The 22,911-nt window shown below is 43.4% G+C and overlaps 1 protein-coding gene across 2 annotated transcripts in view; it reads right to left on the minus strand.

The window, feature by feature from the left end:
• LOC119387964 (uncharacterized) overlaps positions 1 to 22,455 on the minus strand; it is a 58,384-nt gene extending 35,929 nt beyond the window's left edge. The window contains exons 1-13 of one of the 2 annotated variants that reach the window (XM_037655555.2): positions 22,372 to 22,455; positions 20,249 to 20,344; positions 15,384 to 15,500; positions 14,406 to 14,584; positions 12,369 to 12,551; positions 10,690 to 10,761; positions 9,929 to 10,023; positions 8,424 to 8,565; positions 7,250 to 7,388; positions 6,480 to 7,147; positions 4,850 to 5,254; positions 3,476 to 3,730; positions 1,593 to 1,832 (exon numbers count right to left, since the gene is read on the minus strand). In XM_037655555.2, coding sequence (XP_037511483.1) covers positions 1,593 to 1,832; positions 3,476 to 3,730; positions 4,850 to 5,254; positions 6,480 to 7,147; positions 7,250 to 7,388; positions 8,424 to 8,565; positions 9,929 to 10,023; positions 10,690 to 10,761; positions 12,369 to 12,551; positions 14,406 to 14,584; positions 15,384 to 15,500; positions 20,249 to 20,252 — 2,499 coding nt within the window. In that variant the 5' untranslated portion in view covers positions 20,253 to 20,344; positions 22,372 to 22,455. Of the gene's footprint in view, positions 1 to 1,592; positions 1,833 to 3,475; positions 3,731 to 4,849; positions 5,255 to 6,479; positions 7,389 to 8,423; positions 8,566 to 9,928; positions 10,024 to 10,689; positions 10,762 to 12,368; positions 12,552 to 14,405; positions 14,585 to 15,383; positions 15,501 to 20,248; positions 20,345 to 22,371 lie in introns of both variants that reach the window. The other variant, XM_037655553.2, reaches the window with a different exon arrangement.
• Between the last annotated feature and the right edge of the window lie 456 nt (positions 22,456 to 22,911).

Below are 22,911 nucleotides of genomic sequence, written 5' to 3' on the forward strand. Positions count from 1 at the left end.
GCTGCTATTTTAAATGACAAAACTACACTGCCACAGCCACCATGTTGAAGCATGCCTTGCTTATAAGGCAGGCTCTGGATTAAAAAAAAAAAAGCCCTCGTCTTATATTCGAATAAATATGGCAAACATGGCAATGGAGAAATAAATAGTAGGGGTGTGCGAATATTCGAAATTTCGAATATTTTTTGAATAGTGTTTGCTATTCGATTCGATTCGCACTGAAATTTTACTATTCGAACTATTCGAACTTCCCAAAGACAAATGCAGTCAATGTCCGATTGAAAGTGACCCCTTCAAATTTTCAATATGCTTCACCTCATTACACTCTCGTATTGCGGCAAAGCTGCCTTTCAAGCTCCGTTACGGTCGAACTTGGGCAAGAGACAGTCAACGTCCGATTGGAAGTGGTCCCTAGATTTTCAATATGCTTCACCTCCTGACACCCCCGTATTGCGGCAAAGCTGCCTTTCAAGGTCCGTTACGGTCGAACTTAGCCAAGAGACGGTCAACGTGCGTTTGGAAGTGGTCCCTAGAGTTTCAGTATGCTTCACCTCATCACACCCCCGTATTGCGGCAAAGCTGCCTTTGAAGCTCCGCTACGGTCGCAAATGTATTAACTCAAGTAAACGCTGATTCCAACATGAAGGTGAAAGATGTGGCAGAGTTGGGGGCTCAATTGATGCTGTTTTGGACTTGAAATTTGGGCAAGAAGTCCGAAAAATAGGACGCCGAAGCTTTTTAGCATCCAAAAATTCGAATGCTCTTAGATATCAAAGTCTACGAGGCAGATTTGGAACTCCGGACTTGAAGGGAGCACACTATTGTCTGCCACATCAGTTGGGCTTCCACAGAAGTTGAAAGGGGAGGAGAGGCTGAGGAAATGGCATCTCTGCCTACCACGTGTAAAGTGTTGTCGGCAACACTTTGGTTGCACCATATCATGTACATAAATACAATTCGGCCTCTACATTGCCTCATTCTTGATAAGACAACTATGAAACACCACCTTGCGAGCGTTTCATCAACCTAGCAAAAAGAAACACTTTCATGTTGCTATCTCACAAGAACATACTTAGGGATTCTCTGCAACTTTTTCTGTAATTTCACTTCGAATTATTCGAAAAATGTTTGAGAAATATTAGAAAATTATTCGAAATTATTCGATTCGATTCGCACTCAATCTTTATTATTCGAATTCGCTTTGCACCCAATATTTTGCTATTCGCACAGCTCTAATAAATAGCTAACTTCCTGCTTTTCGGGATCCCAGCAAGCTGAGTTAGATCCCAAGAGTATTCAGATAAGCTTCAGACCTGCATATTTTATATTTTGAACTATTACTGAAATATTTCACATTTCCTTCCAAGTTTGATATACCTGGGAACGACCATCAATGCAACTCCCGACACAGGCTTTCCCTTCACTTCATATATGAAAACACCACCAAGGTGTTTTCAAGTAAACTGACCTGCTATAATCAAAGCATGGTTTTGAATGTAGCACACAAGGCTTCCTCGGGCAAGTAATTTAGGCAAGAAGGAAAAGCAACGTAAATTTGCAAACACAATAGTACTATGTTGATTGCCGCTCACCTCCGAGAGGGTGCGCAGGGTGAGGTCGCAGAACCGACACGTGGAGTTCAGTGTGGTGTCCTCAGTGACATCTGGGGGCACACACACAAACACCACAGCCTCGCTGAACTCTGCCTTGGCACTGTGCACGGCTATTTCATGGATCACGTGGTAGTGCTTCTCCAGGTCAACGGGGAAACGGAACACATACTTGGACTGGCAGAACAGGCATTGCAGGCTGGTGTCATTAGGGGAGAACACCTGCAACAGGAAGGAACGGGTTTCAACATTTCGAAGAAAAAGTGGCCCCTTCTATGATTCCTAAATGTGCCGTTGTTTCTAAAAGGCTTGCTGCACAGCCATGTAGTTACAACCAGATGCACAACAGTTGTTACATCCCTTAATTCTCTGCGCTGTCTTAAATATCTGAGTTACAATGCTTGCAGTCAGGAACCACAGCATTAGGGGTGTATGAACATTTCAAAATTTTTAACATAGAATTGACTAAGTGTCCTACAGTAGAACCCCGCTGATACGTTTTTGAAGGGACCGTAGGAAATAAACGTAAGAGACGGGAAACGTAAGAGCCGAAAAACAGGAAAAACGGCGAAATATTTAGTAGTACAGAATTTTATTTCAATTCTTACGAGCAGCACGAAAATTGGCGCGCTCAGCCGCGATCTAGTCGATGGATAGAAACGCGGAGCTTAGGACGGCCTCATCCACAGAAATGTAATCAATGTATGTGATTTTTTAACACCAACAGCTGTAGGCATGAAAGAACTAAGCACACGCAATCACGACCGGCGCGGCGAGTCCGACCGCGAACCGCACGCACGACCGTGCGAGCTCCAACCAGCTCGAACTCCTCCCGCTCTCCGACAAATAACGATGATGATGAGTCTACGCCAACACGATGGCAGAAGTGAATGCCAATCTCGAAGGCCTTGCTTTCGCATGCAATTACGTCATACACGCCATGTTTGTGCAATACAAATCTCAAAGGCTATGCTTTTGTCAATAGTAAATGCCAATCTCGAAGGCCTTGCTTTCGCGAGCAGTTACGTCATAGACGCCATCTTTGCAATTTGAATCTCGAAGGCCATGCTTTTGTTTGCATCAATAGAAAGATTCTGTTGCTTGCGCCTCTCATGCGGCTAATATTACGGTCAAACGAGGCCAAGCTGCGTGAAAATGCACCATGGCGGCTCTCTTTGGTAGTCACTCGGTCGGCTCCGAGCGCACTTCGCGACGTATCATACGGGAACGGTCCGACAGTTACGATGTAACAGCGGGGTTACCAATACATTGTATCCTATGGGAGCTATGCCGGGACCGGCGGAAAACGACGTAACAGCCGGGAAAACGCAGCAGTGAGGAACGTAACAGCGGAATTCTACTGTATTAGATTTGGTCATCAATGTGAATAGCCGCTAATCGTAAATACACAAATTTTCTGACTGCCTAGTTTACAAATATTCATGTACTAGGTATTAGCATAAGTTATGAGAGCTTACGTAGTGCAGCAGGCTACTTTGCTCAGGGAGTCATGTGTTATTGGCTCTTCAATGATCATTCACACTGCCTGAAGAGTTTGGTGCATGTGAAGAATTTGCTTATTTGTTCCCAATTCTCCATTTGTACTCTTAATGCCAAAATTATGAATACTAGCGGGATTTGAACACCATTTTATACAGCTTGTAAGAACGACTGCTCAATATTCGAAAGCTATTTGTACAAAATATTAGTTTTTTCTGGCACTAATTGATTAGGCCTCAAAAATCAGTATTCGCACACCTCTGTCTGACAGCATAGTGGCTAGTTGAGAACTGTACACAACTTGATGGCCAATGCGATCGCATTAAAGAACAAGCAAGTTTAACGAAGTACTAAAGAAGCCTCACCTGTCGGAAGAGGAACATGCCGATGAGGGAGTCCGCGTTTTCAGCCTCGGCCAATGGGAGTTCGCTTTCTACCAGCTGCACTGTGTTGGGCAGCTTGAGAGTGTGCGTGTCGTCCACGGCGTCATTGGTGCACTCCTCCAGGCTCATCTGGGTGCTGCTCCTCCTCCGATTGCCTATCACACCTTGTGGGGTGCCTGCTCCGGTAGGACTTGTTACGCTTGGCCCCACTGTACCAGTGCTGCCGGTAGCACCGTCCTGAGGGACAGAAATTTAACAGAGGTTCAGCATAACAGCATAGCATAAGAGCATAACAGAACATTCTGCAAGTTCCAGTGCACATTCAAGGGTGTACAGAGCAATGGTACAAAAACAACAAGACACGAACAGGTGCTGTTCATTTTGTCCCAGTTACCGTTGCACAGTAAACTTTTGAGGACACCTCACTAACTAGCCCAAGCAATCACTTTGTTCGGTGCACAGATGCACTGCTGTCAGAGGTGCTCAAAACAGGTTTGTGTGTTTGGTAGCTTAGAGAGCCCCCACCTTGTACAGTCTCATGCAACAGCTTGTTCTTGTGTGCTCAAGCAAATTCGGTACTCCATCTCCCATTTTTGGTTGCCTAGCCTCAGTAGCTACAGACGGAAGAGCCGGGGATCTCTTTTGGTCTGAGCTTTTGCAGTACTACAAGCCACTTATTCCTCATCCAGCAACAAGCATTAACTTAATTACAACTTACTACAGAAAGCATGGCCAACTGCAAGAAAAACAAATGAACAAACAAGCTTATCAACAAGCAGCATGAAAGCCTAAATTCACTGTAAGCCATAGCACTGATGAATGCCAAGATTGATGATAAGAACGCCACTTCGCATATACACACACTGGTGGTCTGCATGAAAGGTAGGCTTGCGTGCCAGTATTAGAGTACGGACTGCAAGAAATTGAAATGAGAATGTTAAACTTTTTGATTGAGCTACTTGACAAATCACGATTACACATATTTTCAGTGCGCTGTATTGTTCACATCACCCTACAAAGAACGGTCATTAAAGAATCATGGCAAACTATACCTGAAGAATTCAACAGTTCTCTTGTGTCGTCAATAGCCTTCTGTATATCTTGCAAGTGTCGGTTATGGGAAGAACTGAGAGAGTTGGTGTATGCTCACTCTGAATGATCGGTATGATTAAGACAGACCAGGTACTGTAGTTAATGACAGATTCGTGTGCACACTTCCTACACGTTGGACAAAGTCACTAAGGGCCTGCGTTAAAAGTCACGAATCAGTGCCTCATTCATCGAGAAACGAGCTAATTTTCCCAATAACAACTTGCAGAGTAGCAGAACGCTGAAAATTCTAAATACGGTACATACCGGAGCAGGTTCTTTCGCAGTGGCTGCTGCTGTTGCGATGCCTGCAGCCGGTGCTGCTGGCATGCTGTCCTCATCCTCAGCAAGGTCCGTTTCATCCGCAGCGAGTGTGTCGGCGCCGCCCTCCCGCATGGCACGCACCTTCTCGGTTGCCCGCTCAACCGCCCGTTGTCGGTCTGTGCCGCACACTTCCACCATAGTGCCATCAGCCATCACCACAAACACGCGGTTCCGTCGAGTACGCGGCTGTGTCAGCTTCTTGCGGCCACGCCGCGCCGCCAGCATCTTGCGTTGCTGTGGTGACAGGTGGTGCATGGGATGTGGTGGGTATTTGCGTGGCCGGCCCACTTTCTTCTTGGGGACCTCTGGCACTATAGACGCGGAGGGATCTACATCTTCACCCACAACCTGGACAAAGCATGTACAGCATACACTGGTGAGTATTTCATAGGTGGGTTTCGTAAGTACTGCATAACTGTAAGATTGTTCAATAATAAAATGAAAATAAGGAATACTGTTGAAACAAGCAAGTAAGTTCTGGTAGCAGCAAGCCATCTGCTACTCTTCCTGCTACATTCAGGTTACATAATACACAACAGATTACACTTGGTCTCTGACAAAATGTAGCTCATACTACCAACAACATACACTGAACCACAGGAGAAAGAGAAACAAGGAAAGCTATCGGAATTCCTGTTACACATAATCATGTTACCATGTGACAAGAACTGCTCAATAGCTGGTTCCTAAGTGTGGTGCAGTCTTGTCTCTATACTTCGGAGATTGAATAAGGCTATTGACAGAAATGCAGACAAACTTGTAAACATGACCACACATTCTAGTTCTTTCAAAGTGCTGGCACTTAATTTATGCTGACAGTATAACACGTGCTTGGCACCAACCAGGAATGCGGCCTGCATTGAAGTTCCTAATTCTTGCTTTGAAACATTGTCAGAGACTATAAAGTGATAAGCTGGCTTGCAAGCACCTCACACAAACAGCAGTCTTTCTATTAGGGGAACTGAAGCCAGTGGTGTGTAATCTTTGTTTCTCACATCATGTTTTACCGGCTCCACATTGAAAATCAGCTAGGAGTTTGTACGGCTGTGGTGGCAAAGCAAAGCCAACCTCACTGTACGTGTGGGAGCCTTGCAGCAACACTATGAATCAGTGATGAATCATCACTACGAACAGCCAACAGACATTCTACCAAGAGTGTCAGAACTCATTTATACAGCTTCACTGTCTTGGTGTCAGTTGCTCTGAATGGCATACTTTCATGAATTATTATTATTCCTTTTTTTTTCCAAGCATATACCTCATATATAAAAAAGGACGATTACAATGAAATTCCCGTCTAATTTTTTTGCAGATCTGTGGCAATTAGTGAGAGGCTTAACCTCTAGGTCTCAAGAGGCCAAAATTTATTGCCGTACACTTTATGACAGCATGCCCATAATGCATAACACAACATAACTGCCACCGGCAGTTTCTAGTAGTATATATTACATTATATCTGTTTAAGCTGCCGTTGCTCTAACACACAAAAGAAGTGTACACCAAATGTGCTGCTTGAGTTAACACTCAGCCGTACAATTAATTCCACTAACACGTACACAAGGAAGAAACTCACCTCCACTACAGTCTTGCACTTGGTCGAACGGGACAGGGAAGGAACAAACTCTGTATCATCATCACCGTAGTAGAAGTCATCCCTAGCCGGTCGTTTCCTCTTGCGACCTCTGCGAGATGGCGTAGGCACAGGCAGAGTCGTCTTGCGTGGCCTGCCAGGGCCCCGGTGGTAAGCCATCTGACGTGACGGCGAAGAGAACATTCCGACAGCTTTCATGCGTGCTCGGGCCACCACTGATGGCTTGCGGTACGGTGAAGTGAACGAGCCATCCTCTTCTTCCTCCTCCTCCTCTTCGAGGGAGCCCAGCTGAACCACTTCCACATTGATTGTTCGTGGCTCTTCCTGCGACTTGGGCGTTGACGAGGCTGGCTCCTTTGTTTCCGTCCCTGTAGCACCACTCGATGGCCCAGGTACACTTTTGATCTCCGGATGCTTGGGACCTAAAACAACCACAGGATTCAGGTCCACCCTGTCCAAGCCACTCACTTGCCGATGATCGCCTTTCACAGTAATGTACTTGCCGGGATCGTCCGGCTTTGGGATGTAGATGATTGCTATGGACTCGGTGTCTTCCGCTTTTGCTTCGCCAGATACTGCTGTGTCCCCAGCAGCCGTTTCCCGAGCGTTGGGACTCATTACGGTTGTGGGTCGTTTGGACAGCGGAGTGCCTGTTGATGCGTTGGACATTCGCGTTGGAGATGCGAGTGACTCTGGGCTCCGCGGCCTTTTGCTGCACACCGTCTTAATAAAGTCTTTTGCGGCTGACTTACTAGTGCGGCCTCTGCGACCTGGTTCGGTTGTGGGCGTGGCGAGCTCCTCTCCTTGTCGGTGGAGGCCCAGAGCCGAGAATATGCGCTTATGAGTGGCTGCTTCGGCGTCTTCACTTGTACTGTCATCCTCATCCTTGACCTGGTAAGTGCCACAAGAAAGATCAAACCAGCAACATAGCATTATGTTATTAGGCAACTTCAGAGTGCACATAAAAACATGTGTAGCGACAGAATTTGTTACAAATGAGACCACTGAGGTCTATGACACATCTACAAGCGAAAGCAAGCCTCAGGGCACATTACCACACAGTTCATATGCTAACAGAAAGCGTTAATAACACGGCAAGCTGGGAGAGTTGGTAGGCTAACACACTTGGGTAAATGCGCAGCGTGGCACATATGAGGGACAAAGACTAGATGACACGAACAGCAAGGGTTTGCATTTTTTAAGTATTTAAAAGATTACTTATTTCAGAAAACTTCAAAGCAACTGTCAAAGTTCCCAACAAGTTCTAAAGAGATCTGTGTTAAACTACTGATTATATTGAATGCAAACCAGTTTTGCTGCAATCATTTTGATCCAAGGGCTGTCATGAACCTGCTGCAAGCCAATTTCCCAGCAAAGCAATGCATTGCAGTTAATACTAAGCAGCTTTTACAAACGCTTTCAAGGAAAGCTTGAGCCCTTACCACTCTTCATACTGAAATACAAGTCCAACATAGAAATGTTCACATTGGGCAATAAAGCAGTTCACATAAAATTTACAACATATCAAATAAAAAGTTTAGTTTTAGAGAGTACTGTGAAAATCATTTCATTTGTAAAAACTCTATCCTCACCTAGCCACAGCAGTTGGGTTCAAGGAAACATTCACAACACATACAACTTATAAAATGAGCTCAGTAACACTTCCTTACTGTCACAGACTTCAGTTATTACTGTGCTCTCTGGCAATGCACACAGTAAACAGTGAATAAGAACTTCATGACAAACATATATGCACAATACTTGACAACTATGATACCTCAATTCTAAGTAACAGCTTTAATGAATGCATACGTTAACTGCAGCCAAGTTTCTAAGACTAGTAATTGTGTAAGGCTAACAAGCATTGTGTTAATACGAATCACACAACAGCAAGGCAACAACTGCTAGTGTTGACTACAAGGTCACCTCTTTGCTTGAGGAGCTGCTGAGTTCATCTTTGGCATCCGTTTTGTTCTCAGTGCGGGCAGCCTCTTGTTGCTCTTTTTCAAATAACTGGATGAGCCGCTTGCTGATAATGTTCTCTTCTGGCTCCCAGCAGTTTTCTGAGCTGCATTGAAGCACAATGAAAACACAGTGTTTGCACATAGACTCCTCATGCAGCTGATCATCTAAGTCTGCTCAGTCAGTTCTGAAAAAGTTATACAAGCTCGTGTTTGCACAAGAGCTTTATGACAAGCCACCGCAAAAACAATGGTAAGGCTTCATTATGCACGCTGTAGCTAGCTGCCTTTAGTGTCCTAATAAGGCAGAGCTTTCACTTTATGTGACATTTCGACAGGTGCTAAAGTTCTCTCGATTGATCATTAGATGAGACAAAGCAAGTGTGATACAAGTGCTACCGTTCTGTTTACTTGAATTGTGAAGAATGGCCAGAACATTTGTTCGGCAGCTGGCATAACCGATGAGATTATACAAGGATTGCACAAACCCGAAATCAGTGTGTAACATCGACATCATCAAATACATCATACATTTCAACACTTAACGATGGCTCGCCTTACTAAGTGATCACTAAAACTCTGAGCAGTAACAAGTTTCATCAGTTTGCTGCTAACAGACTACCGTGACTGTTTGGATATTCAGAAAAGTAGATAACGTTCCAGAACTAAGCACTAGTGCAAACACTGCTACACAGGTGCTTATTTATGCAGAAAAAGTACTATAAGAATTACAGAACACGTAAATAATTACTACCTTTTCCAATCAGCCTCCTTATAACTTCTCACAGCTTGAATATGCATGCAAGATAGCTCCTTGCAATTGAAAACTAAGTCCCTTCAAACAATGCTGCGCCTTGTAGCAGCTACTATAGGCAATATACTAGAGTAAGCTTTTGCAGATAAATTTTGGAGTTGGAAAAAAAAAAGAATTTATAACTCAGGGATCTCGAATTAGTCTATGATATCATCAGCAGTCGAAGACAGAAATTGCCTAAATGAAACCACTAACATATGTGGGCCAACTTTCAATTCTCAATGCAGTCGTTGCAATGATTATATTGGATGCCGTTGACATGTTAACCCTTTGCGGTCCGTTGTCGGCCCTGCCCGACAAAGCAGCATGGCTGCAGCGGTCTGTGGTCTGGCACTGCTGGACAAGCTCCTTCGCGGTTCATTCCAGCGCGTTTTCTCACTACATTATGCGTCATCTGTAAAAGTGTAAGTAAAATTCTTTCACTTGAGCTTCGAGTCTTTTACGTTCGGATCACAATGGATGGAAGCTGAGAAAGGATTTCGGACCGCAAAGGGTTAAACACTGACGTGTATAAGTGAAGTGGTTTTCATTTGTTGTGCAGTTCTGAACTTGGGAGTCTAGTGGAATCCACAAATGATAACACAATCAGGTAATGAATGATCTTTTGTGGCAGTGAAGTCATGCATGACAAGTAGAAGGGGTGGCCAGAAACTCACTCTGGGTATCCCTTCCATTTGAGGAGATATTCAACTTTTCCAGCGGCATTCACCCTCTTCTTTAGTATCTTCTCCACTATGTACACTTTCTTTTTCTGCAAGGAAGACAAGGGAAAGGGGAAAGAGACAACAAGCTTTTCGGACATATAACACAAAGAATGAAGGTGCCAAAAAATTATGATACTAAATGCTTCAGCATAGCAAACTTCAGCATAGCATAGCAAAGAAAGCAATAACACATAGAGTGAGATGGTTCAGTACTGCATTGTTTGTCCAACATTAATCAGACATGTTGGGAGGGTTTCATTACAACTGTTTCAAGCCTCTGTAACAAAAACACCGCCTCTGTAGGACAATACTAAGGGACACTTCTATGCTGTGCCACTGCTTACTAGGTTGCATAGAAGTGTGCGCAATGATATACTGAGAAACCATGCAAGCGTGATGCTTGAGTAAGTGCTTGTTAAAGAGGCCTCAATAAAAAAAAAGAAACATGTGTGAAAAAAAGAAAAGAAAAAGAAAGAGCCTGGCAAAAAGAAACAGACTGGCAAACTTAAAGATGACCTCAAAGGTAAGCTAAACTACAATAACCTTTTCTTAAGTGAGAATTTTTTCCTCTTTTGAAGCAGTTTATTGTAAGGAGGCCATATTGTGCATACGGGTAAAAAGGCTTAAGAGCTAACCACAAGAAGCCGGGCAGATATGCAAGCTTGACTACCAAAACATAATGTGCCTAGAACAGTTGATGAGCTGGAGCTAACCTGTGCTGTGCTTTTCTCGCAGCGCCTCAGCAGGCACTTTTTTCTTGGTCCACGAAGACCTGTCTTTTTCTCCTAGGAAAGCAAGAAGAAAGAAGGCTTTCTTCAGTACTGCGCTGCAGTCAGACAAAATGCCTTAACTACAGCGTCTGCCATTACTAAAGCTATACCATTTGTCAGCACAGTAGAGATGTTGCAAGCATCTCACTGCACTGCACATAATTATTCAACTGCACTGCCAGAGCACACGCGTGAATGCCTATGCAGAATACTGCCAGGATAACTCTGGCTGCAGAACCAAAATAGACACTCGGCCAAGATATTGAGCTGTTAACACTTGGTTACTCTTAGCTGCAATGCAAACAAAGGCAAAAGGGTTTCATCATTGCAGGTAGCTAGCAGTGTACTACTGGTGTGATCACACAAACAGCTCACACAAAGTACCGTATTTACTCGAATCTAAGCCGATGTTTTTTTTTTCGAAAAAACAATATGCGAAAGTGGGGGGTCAGCTTAGATTCGAGCACAATGATTCAGCTTTTTTTTTTTCTGGCCTTGCAGATTTCAGGAGTCGGCCTACAATCGAGGGCGGCCTAGATTCGAGTAAATACGGTAAAAGGCTTGAGGATCGCAGAAACAAGCTTGGTATTGAGTGAGTGCAATTATACTTTCGGGACTGTCACATGTCATACACCAAGGCAGAAGCTCCCAGACTGGAGATACAATAGTTAAAAGATGAAGGAATCACAAAAATTTGTTTGGCACAACTGAATTTCAGTTGAGAATAACTTTAAAACACTGGTCACTATTTCACGGATGGCTATCACTAGGAAAGAATGACCAAATTTCTCTCGCCAATGAAATATAATAACAGAAGCAAAACTTACTAGGGCATTTTACCATAGCCAAGAAAACCACATGTTAAGTGTCTCGGCCACTGCAAGTTTGCATGCAGAGTACTAATCCCCACAGCAGATTTCCGAGCAACTGCTAAGTTAAGCAGCTAGCCATGTTGGCGACGGCAATGCTAAAACAAATTATGCGACTTAACTATAAGAAATAAGCTGTTTTCTGCAGGTAACTGCAAATAATGTTTTCACAAAGTTATGTCGGGTATGGGCTATCCAATGATCTTTCTTGCTATTGATAAGTGATAAGGCACATTGACTCACGAGTTGACACGTGCTTCAGACTGGTAAGTCTTAGTATTAATGCAAAGAACTCTTATAAGGAATCGTGACGTCCGCGACCTGTGCTGCTTGTAGCGCATGTTCTTCACAAGATAACAAAGTAACCTTTTGCTAATGTGTCAAAAGAACTTCACGAAATAGTGTTTCCTGACAGCATGGCCAAATATGGTCAGAGCACAAGCCACGAAACTTGAATGAGGTCTTTCAATTGCATATTTAACCTTTAAAGGAAAAGAAAGTATAAGCTAACATTTGTTTTCAATTAACAATGCATTTATAAACAAGCATTAACAAACAGTACGCATAAATGCCTCTCCTAGACTTGATGCCTTGACAACAGGCTAAGTTGATGTACATGTCTAAAACACTGTTTTTTAACTGCAGACATTATAGTCGCCAAATTCTATAAAAACAAGGAAAAAGAAAAACGAGAAGGCCAGCCCATTGCATGTGTTTAGCCCAACTATTCAAACTATTTTTCTGTGAACCCACCGTGCAGTTGGCACACTGAGCACAGTCCTCGGTTCTTCTGCAGCCTTCACAGCGGCCACAGGCAACAGATGTTCCAGGACCGTGCGAACGTGCCTGCTGGGCCTTGGAGGCCTGTTGCTGCCGCTCGGCGGCCGCTACCTTGCAGGCGCGTTGCATCTGAAGCTTCTTCTGTTGCCGCAAACGCTGCGTACAGGAAGTAAAAAGGCCACGGCCAAAAGAAGGCATGACTACTACTTCTACTACTACTACTACTACTACTACTACTACTACTACTACTACTACTACTACTATTACCACTACTACTACTACTACTACTACTACTACTACTACTACTACTACTACTACTACCACCACTACTACTACTACTACTACTACTACTACAACGACAACACCACAGGGTAGACTCAAGCAACTTCGCTGTAAAAAGAAACTGCATACTATGTAGCAGCAATCAGCGTTTTTTTAAGTAACAAATGACGTGCTGATGAAACTGAGAATGGTCCCCTTTTCACCGTGCTTTTTAGTGTTCAGCAGGCACATATTACAGAAGAATCAGAAAAAGGTGGGTATGTGACGAAATTGTAGCCATCACATTAAACCCAGCTCACTGTGCAAGATTTGCAATAGGAATTGCCAGAAGTTATGCTGATACCTTTATTCAAAAGGCGACATGGTTGAATGATGCCCCGTGCTGTCGGCATGCCGACACCCCCCCACCTGGAATGCTAATTGCACGAGTGCTTCTTGTCAGAGAAAAATCAGTGAAGACGCAAGAAATTTGCCGGTGGGCAGAAATTTCACAAGGATAATGCCAACATGTGCGATACATTGGCACAAGCCACTATATGCATGGTCATTACAATCTTTTACTTAACCTTCGCACATTCAGTTTTGTATAGCAGATCCCACCAGGGGCGTAGCCAAGGGGGGGGGGGGGGTTCAAGCCCCCCCTGAAATTTTTCAATTTTGCTTGCTTATATATACACTCACACATACAAATGCACGCACGAACATACATAAAGTATGGTTGAACCCCCCCCCCCCCCCCTGAAAAAAATTTCTGGCTACGCCCCTGGATCCCACTGACCAAATGTCACACTACAGAGATCCGAAAATTTCGTCATTTCTCTAAATTATATATAGAGTGTTATTTTGATAAATATTCAGCGTTGCTATCCTTTAAGTGCACTGATGTCGCAAGTTATTTGTGCATAATATGCAAATAAGCCAATAACTTGAATTAGTGGCTCTATGCTGTGAAAGCTATGGGATAATAAGCAATGGTAGTTCGGCCTCCTGACAATTATAAAGGCTTCGCCATTCTGCAATCAGAATCGTTAAAGTTTTTATCATGAATATACATAACAATGACATAATCCAGGGTAAGTTCTTTCATTCAGCAGTAAACATCTGATACTGATTGCTTGCAGCTTAGATTTACAGTGCACAATCCCAGGTCATCAACAATTTTCTCTTTCTCTACATCAAGGCTGGCAATGCATAATACTTCCAGTAGATATTTTGAGCGTAAGGCTTGGACAGTTTCATCTGTGGAGGGTTAGTGCTTCTCATTAGTGTGTAATTCCACATATTGTCAGCCGCTTGTTCTATGGTGGTCGACAATACTACCATGGCTAGCAAGCAAACTCTGTGCTGGATGACTACCTGCCTAGCTTCTCCTTACTATACTTTGAATACATATGGAATCATATGCAATTTAAGAGCCAGGCTATCAGGACAGCGCATTCATTACCAATGCATTAAATTTGTACAACATGAATCTGCTATGTCAACAACATTAAGCACACATGACTAAAATTTCCACAATGTATTTCCTCGATTACCACTTTCCTTTGTGACAGTGCAATGACAAACCTGAAAGTATCGTTAGTAATTTCTGAACAATGACCATGATGTTCACAGCATAGCTAAAGTCTTTCTAAACTAAGTAGCTTTCACTTCGCAAACACAAATCACTAGTGATGCGCAGAACTTGAATTTCATAATACAAACAGCTTTCACGTCGCTGGTATTTACCTGATGCAGATAGCCAGGGAAGCCACGCCGACCTGCCTTCTGAAGACCATTGTTTTTGGAGGCTGAGGGAGCAACAGAAGCTTTTTTGTCTTCGGATGCCTCTTCATCTTTGACAGGCTTCTTGGCCGTAGTTGCTTGCTCCTCCTTTGGTGTCACCTTCTCAGACGTCTCTGCATTGGCTATGGCCAGCGATAATCAGGGTTGGAGCACTTGAACATTACTCGAAATTTTATTGAATGTGGAAAATGGTCTTGGACTGTCATGTATGATATCGATATGCAACAATGTGCTATCGAACCTTGACATAACAAGTACCTAACGTACTATCAGGTGTAATGATATTAAACCAAAACATTTCTCACAGATCCATGCATGTTAATATGCAAGATAAAAAATATCAAATATGGTATTAACAAAGCCACTTTTGTGTCTGATATGTCCTCACCATAACAAGGTTATACTGTATTTCTAGAGAGTTTGCCAGAGTCCACAGTTGTCAGAGCAAATTAAAATTACGTGCGGAACACATATAGATATCTTTATTGACTCACCATTGCAGAAACTACCAAACTACAACGCAACGCAATATTCATTACAGTATAACTGACATTATAACAGTTTTCTAAACCCCTGAGACCTTGAAGGACTAATTTTTAATGTGTACCTTGTTAACAGAATTATTAGTGCCAAAATGTGTATAACTACAGTGCACATACCACCTTACAAAATTTTTTCCTGAATGCCTAAAGCAAGAAAGTGATAACAACTATGAGGATCACGTTTTGGCAGTGAATCAAAGCAAAAGGCTAGTATCTACACGGCACCAGCATCACGCCTGACAACATTTTAGACTTCTCTTGTACATATGCACCAAGAATGGCACCACAGCATGAAGTCGGCAAATGCTTAATAATTGAAACACAGACTATTCCCATGTCACCATTATTCAAAAATATCTGCGAAGGTTTAGACAGAAACCTTTTTTCTCTGTGGTCTCCGCATCTTCAGGCTTGCCAGTGCATCCTTCCTGTTTATGTGTGATAAAGGTGTCAAGCTCGTGGAAAATGGTGCCGCATGAACCACATTTCAGAAAGTCTGAAAATGAGGCAAGGAGTCACAATCAGAACAGTGAAACATGAGAGTAATGTAGTGCCATTTAAGTAATGTACACAGACACGGTGAAAAGGTACATTTATACAATCCTCATAGCATGTCACTTTTGACATTCGTGGTAGCTACATAAAATATGTTCAGGGCAAGTGACAACAACTATTAATAAAATAAATTTTGACCTTTGGAACAACTGACATAGGTATGGCCACCATTTTCAGCAAACAAACATAGTTGATAAAGGTTCTTAGACAAACTTGGAGTGTCTTAAAAGGTTGCTGACAATCAGTAAGCACGTTACTCAAAATAAAGACAAAAAAAAAAGGAAAGATATAGCAGTTTTGTAAACTGCATCCTTCAGAGCATTTCCAAAGTGGACAAATTTAATGTACAAATGAATAGTTATGTATAAATTTGCTACATTTATGAGAGCTTTGCCCAAGTCCCAGTAATAAACTCACTGTGTATTTCAGGGGGACGTATATTTCAAAAATTAAGGCCGCTTTAGATGTAACTAGGTGGCTTTTGCACATGCAAAGCTTTTTACAATACAGTTGAACCCAGATATACCACATCTGAAGACCACAAAAAAGTTCTATATATAGGTAATTTGATATATAAAATATTTTATATTTTCAATACACACAATTCTACACACTACACAATAATACGTTATATGTGGCCTTGATATATGCGGGTTCGATTGTATACCTTTTGCATGTGTATTAATGGTCTAGAGATCATGTATACTAGCTTGAAGGCTCAGTTCACACTCATTTGGATGAACGTGGTAAAACACGTTTTTGATAAACACCCGAAAAGTGCACATTTTCAGGATGTTATATAAATAGTCTAGGAAAGCACATAAACAAGGGGCAAACGCACAAGAGATAAACAAGTGCCTGTACGTCTCTTATTACGTGTTAGTCGCTTGTTCATGTGCTGTTCAAGACGATCATGAATAAAAAACTAGCCCATATTACCACCCTTGTAGTGTTATATAGAACAACACACGTGTGAGATAAAAAAGGCAATTCGCCAACACGTTTGTGTTAGCGTGCCCGTCTAATCTGTGCAGAGAAGTATCTATTGAATGGGCGACAGCCTGCCAACTGCGTAACATGGCTCGAAACAACTTTGTTTTCTTTTTAGTTTTGCCCTCAGTGCTTCCTAGATAATGAAGATCAGTTGAGATAAAGTGTTTATCAGTCAGCAGCGTGTCTGTCATCTTTATGTTGTCTTATCTTAAGGGAGCCCTGCAACACTTTTCCAAGTACTCATCGAATGGCTTCATTAAAAGAGATTATTGCCTCACGCATCGACTTTTAGAATCCGTCAAGTCCAAGCGGTATTACATGGATTTGTCACACGCCTCAAGCGGTTTCTGGTATCATTTGTCAAGAGAAGAGGGAGCGATTGCTAGCTGACTCTGAGCATTAATTGTAAATCCCAGGCTGTGTACTGCGTTTTGTTTGGCTCACACGTTCTCAGGAGCCTCAACTACCAATTGGCAGCATTTTCTGACCATGCTGAAAAAGTGTTGCAGGGCCCCTTTAGGTGCTGTTTGGCTGTTTATAAGGGCGTGCCATATTGCAAGTCAGTTCTGTCGTATCCCGGAAGGTGGCAGAAAGGCTAAGAAGGGTCAATCTCCCTTAACCCTTCCGCCACCTTGCGGGATTCTGCAGAACTGATTTGCAATAACGTGTTCATGTGCTTCAAGTTGTCGATGAATTCGCCCTCGCGGTGCCATTTGCTAGCTTCCTGGTTAGCTCAATTGGTAGAGCGACCGCCCTGGAAAAGCACTGGCCCCGAGTTCGATACCAGGACCAGGACGAATTTTTCGGCGACTAAGAAGCTTTCTTTCCAAGAAATCCGTATGGATTTTCTTGTGGCTTGGTGCTACAAATGGGTGGTTGTCAATTTCCCTGATGTGCCAGCCCAGTTCAGTACACTTCTGAAGTTTACATAATTAGTTTCGTTTATGTAATTTTGCAGCTCTTGAAAATTCTTATAAAAGCTTGACAACCTCGATAAAAAATCCACTTATCAAATTTGCTTCCGTGGTTTCCGAGAAATGCAATTTCTCTGCTTCTATGCATATGATACGAGTAGGAGCACCTTAACTGAGGTGTCCTCTTAATCATGCACTTATGCTCACAGCTCGGAAGCTTTACCGATGCACCTGCATATGCTTTGAAGATTTTGCTTGTTTCCTTACAAAGCAAGGCCCAATTTAAACACAATTTATAAGTTATCGTTGCAAACTGCACTGTGCACAGGCAATCAGCAATGAATTCAGCAATGCTGGTCCATGTGACCTGAATGAACCCATTGCGTAAAACTTCAGAATAAGCAAGAGCTGAAAACGTGATATATAAATTTTGTAGACATTCTTGCCATTTAATTCTCTCACAGTCCACCATACACCTTACCAACTCATCCAAACCAGAATCCTTCAATACTTTTCTGGTCACGAAACTTTGCTGTTACGCTATGGGAAACCTTCATATGCTGCACAAAGCTGCCACAACGCGGTGCCATTGTGCCACAGAGGGCATCGCTAACGTGCCAAAACGCTTGCGCTGTGTGACACAAGCTGATGGTTGTACTGCTTTCTGTGCATCTGCTGCGCTATTTTTCGAGAAAGCTCAAGTGTCAGTGTGGGACAACGATGTCAAATGTGCGTTACGTGCTGGCGGGCAGTTCCGTTCACAAGAGAACAACCAAAAGGCGTCGTTTGCATTACCGAGTAACAAGAAACAACATGAGAAACTGAAGTGGGCCATACCGCTGCTAGATAGTCACGATTACAACTTTGAATTGAAGTGCGCGCATGTGTGCCCGAAACACTTTGATGCCTCGGACATCGTCGCTGCCTGCGATTCCAATTTCAAGGGCGACGTCGTGTCCCCAGAACGTGAGAAGCCTGTTTATTATTTGTGTTACTTGTATCAGTGCCATGCCTTTAACAAAGTTGTTCGTTACCTGAGGCCTTCTGATGTCTCTTTGCCTCTTATTTTACAAAATAAAATGTTGTGCTTGTTGCAAGTTGTTTTTGCTCTGACATGTTATATTCTTTTTCTGATTTGAATTATAAGATTATTGTGTTTTCATTCCGATTTTTCTCATGATAAGAATATAATATTGGTACCCTTTGTAACCCATAAAGAATATAACACCTTGGGCTTTAAAAACCAAAATATCCAGACTCGTCTTTTCTGCGTCGGAACCACGAGCTGTGTGATTAAGTGCAGGGCTTACCGACGCCTCTATAAAAGACCACTTCCTGATAATAATTTCTGGGGTTCTACAGCCAAAACTACAACACGATTACGACACACACTATAGTGGAGGATCCGTATAATTTCAGCTACCTGAAGTTGTGTAGCGTCTACTGACATCGCGCAGTACATGGGTCTCTAGCATTTCACCTCCGGTGAAATGCGACCGCCGGCGCCGCATTTTCGGGCTGAGCAGCCGAGTAGCGTAAGCACCACATGGCGACAGACCACTTGCTCAGATAAATGCCTAACCACAATGTAGTTTTATCTGCGCATATCCTAAAACTTCAGTCACCTTAATCCTATGAGAATAGCCACAACGAAGACATTTAGTTATGAGTTTCCTCTCAAATTTATTCCACTTAAGTCTTATTCAGAAGTGGCATCGCTTGAACAAAAAATGTATAGCTCGCGAGGCACCTCAGTTTCATTTTTCTTAGTCATTAGACAAAGTCATTCTACAGAAACAATGATTTGTTTTAATCTCCTGTTGAAAAACTTCTCACAGTTTAACAGAAAATTGAAGATCTGCGCTGGGCGAACAATCTGGTGCTCTGCGCATCCAATAATTTGCACTTTCTTAAGGATGAAAGTGGGTGCAACAGCCCAGATGTTTGCCTCTTTTTACAAGTAACACCACTGGGGCATTGTTGCGGGTGTGCAGCATTTAATTTCAGGCAACTATTAAAACGTGAAACTTCAATAAGCGTTGAGACTAACAGCGCTCGCCAGGCCACGGCGACCGCATTTCGCTCGGGGTCAAAAAAAAATTAAAGAAAGTCCAATTATTTACATTTTGATAAAGGCCTTAGATAATCAAAAATGAATCCGGAGTCTCCCACTCCGCCGTGTCTCATAATATTATGGTTATGGCGCATAAAACCTAGAATTTTTGCATCTTTTAGACTGAAACCGCCACGAGCTGCGTGTTTTGAGCGACTATGCTTTTCATCTGGGTGCTCATTTCAAGACATATGATGCGCTCGAGCACTCATTTATGCATGCTGAGGGTTAAAAGCAGCTATGTGCAAGTAAAGTGACTGTTGCAATGTTCAGAAAGCTAGAATATCGAGGCTATCCCACGCACAACCACAGTGGCAGCAGCGTTCACATGCCCTCTCATGCACAGTTCTGCCTCTAGCGGCGGGCGCTGGCTCCATATCAATGTGAGGCGGGAGTTTGGTGACCAGAAAAGCATTGAACGACTCTGCCCAAACTTTCACATCAGTCAGCCTTATCCAAGTAATGTCACATGTTTGGAACCATTTCAGTAAGTGACCACGAGGGTAAGGAATGATTTGAAACAAAAGTTGAATAAGAACAGCAACATGTGGGTTCAATGTGGCCATCTGAATTGGCAAACACCTAACTGAACCTGCTAATCGTAACATGGTTTATGGTAGTCCCAGGTTGCAGAGAAATAGAAAAAGAAGAGGGAAATGATTTGCTAACCCATGGTTTTTAAAGCTTGTCAGGAGAAGCCTTTTTCTCTCGTCAGTGGCCTGGTATCATTCTTCTCGGAACAGTAGAAAAATGGGGGTCCTTTACCTGCAGCAAGTGTCATCACTGTAAGCATCCGTCCTCTAAAATGCTTATACACATACAAGAGAGAGAAGCAACTTTATTGAAGTGAAAATAATCCAAGAGAAGACATACAAGCATGAACTGGAGGTCATTATGATATCCAAAAGCAAAAAAAAGGGGGAGAGGGGTGTATGAAAACAAGGAACATGGTGCCTTCAACAGTGTGCAGATTTCTTGTCTTGAGTCCCGTAAAGAATACAAACGACTGATGAAAAAAGCATTGCTTCAAAGCAAGTACCTAACATAACAAATTATGCAAGAATGAACAATGGCTAACATGAGTGGTTTGGCTAGTCATTGTTGTGACAAATTCAAGGAGGCCTTTTAGGGTGACGCTAGGCGATCGTGCACTTGAATCTGACATGTCCGAGTTGACATTCAATACACTTAGATAATATAGCTCAAGGCAGTGATACTGGCGAATCCTTAAGTTTGTGAAACAGCAATTTTATGACACCAAAAGCTGCTGAATACAGTTTATTTAGAAAATAAAAGTGCATAAATTGCAGTTTTGTGTAGTTTGCGCCTTCAACAGACACACTTTCTCTATTGGTTCCTAAGTTGTCAACGTAGAACGTAAGTGTGTAATTTCTTCATGAATCTGAAGTTGGCATTCCTTACGCAAAACTGTTGTTCTGTTTGCTTCTCTCGAACTCTCATTTTTCGTGTTGGCTTACACCTGCTTGGGTTGGGCCTGCATCATAACGACAACAATAATGACAGTGCCAGTTACCAACTATAATTGATATTAGTTTAGCTCTGGGCAAGCAAGGACAGAAACGCTGGTAGGCGAAAACTGCTTTCTGGCACGCGGCATTTTTCATTAATTTCGCTTTACCTTTCTACTTGGGCAAGTTATGAATAGATAATGACTCCATTCTGTAATAAGCTCGTGTAATACGTGAACAGATCCATGTGACAGGGAAGTCACCAATGATTACGTGTCATACAGCGAACTATCCTTTTTTTTCTGTCGATCCATTCAGAACGTTACTGCAAGAAGCGCGCATGAAGAACGTCGACACTTTGGGCCAGCCTTCAGACGTAAAACATTCGAGCAAACGGTCACCACACTTTAACGTAGGCTATGATATACGCCCTCCAAACTTCACACACTGCACTTAAAAACCACCGCAGCAGGAAAAACGTCAACAACCGGCGCAATGCCGAAGCGAGCGGCAGCGTTTCGGGAACTGAAACGTCACCGAAAAGTGGGCGGCTAGGCGACCGTGGTACGTTGGGTAGCCCCCGGGGTTTCAGGGTGCGTTCTCGAAGCAATGCTGCCGCTTCATACGACGGTAAAACAAACTTTTATTCGGCGATCTCGCAACACGCATACGGTGCCGACCAATGACGATTGGTATCTTTCTAGACGATCTTTCGCTCGCGTTCTTACTGGCGTTCCATTCGAACGAATGCAGCAACAGGAACTGTTACACGACCGAGACGCCGTGACCACCGACGTAGCGCCATCGGCTTCCGTTCAAGATCTCTAGTTTCTATCAGGTACACGAGGTCGAGTTCGAAAGACGCACAGTACGCCCCGCTAGGCGCGAACAACTGCTTGAACAATGCCAAACTGGCCAGACCTCGCCCGCGGCACACAACTTACAATGTTGTAACATAAACTGCAACAAAATCTACGACTCTACGTTTCTAGCGTTCACTAAATGCGCAAGCCGGACATGTTTGCCAACTGAAATAACATGGCATGAGCGAGAAAAAATAATTTTTTGCAGTTTTCGGGTGTAAGGCAGCGAATATATGGCAGAGCTGTGGCGCCCTAATCGGCCATGGCGTCAAAACGCAGAAAGGCAACGGTGACTTGAAAAGGCTTAGCAAAGCCCACATTTGCAGTGGCAACACAGTCGAACTGGCGGCTTTTCTGCGAACGCCAGCGGGTCTCCGGCGACTCTAGGCCCCTATTCATCGTCGCTAGGATTGTTTTCAACTCGAGTGGCACGGAATAGAAGCGGAATAATATTACTCACCATAGATTCAAGTAAATGTCGCACGTCTCCCCTCGCGAGAAAAAGCAAATCTTGCCGGCAGGCGGCGCATGTTTTCGATCGCCTTTCGCCAGCAGACGGTGCACGTGACGTCAAGGGATGACGTAATTACGGAATTTTGGCGCGAATCTGCGGAAGCCGTGGAACGAAGCACCACGCGGGCAACGCGGGCACGCGGTCGCAACCACGGCTTAGGTCGTGGGGGTCGTGGGCGCAGCAACGCGCGCGTGACGAGAGAGAGAGAAGAAGCAAATCCTTACACCTTCACTGCGGTTATGGGGCTAAATGTGGCAAAATAGATGACATGGAATGGTTTTGCCTGTCAACGTAAAATGTTCAAGGGGTTGCGGTAGCGTAAGGGGATGGTGCACCCGAGTACGTGCCCCTCCCGAAATTTTCGTTTACCGTAGGATCGGTGGCGTAGCCGGGGTTTCATTTAAAGGAGGGGAGTGTGTCAGCCATATGCACGTTTTCGCGCTCGTACGTGTGAATATGCGTATTATGTACAAAAGAAATTAAAAA

The sequence above is a fragment of the Rhipicephalus sanguineus genome, chromosome 3 (assembly GCF_013339695.2).
Source record: "Rhipicephalus sanguineus isolate Rsan-2018 chromosome 3, BIME_Rsan_1.4, whole genome shotgun sequence".
Classification (NCBI taxonomy): domain Eukaryota; kingdom Metazoa; phylum Arthropoda; class Arachnida; order Ixodida; family Ixodidae; genus Rhipicephalus; species Rhipicephalus sanguineus.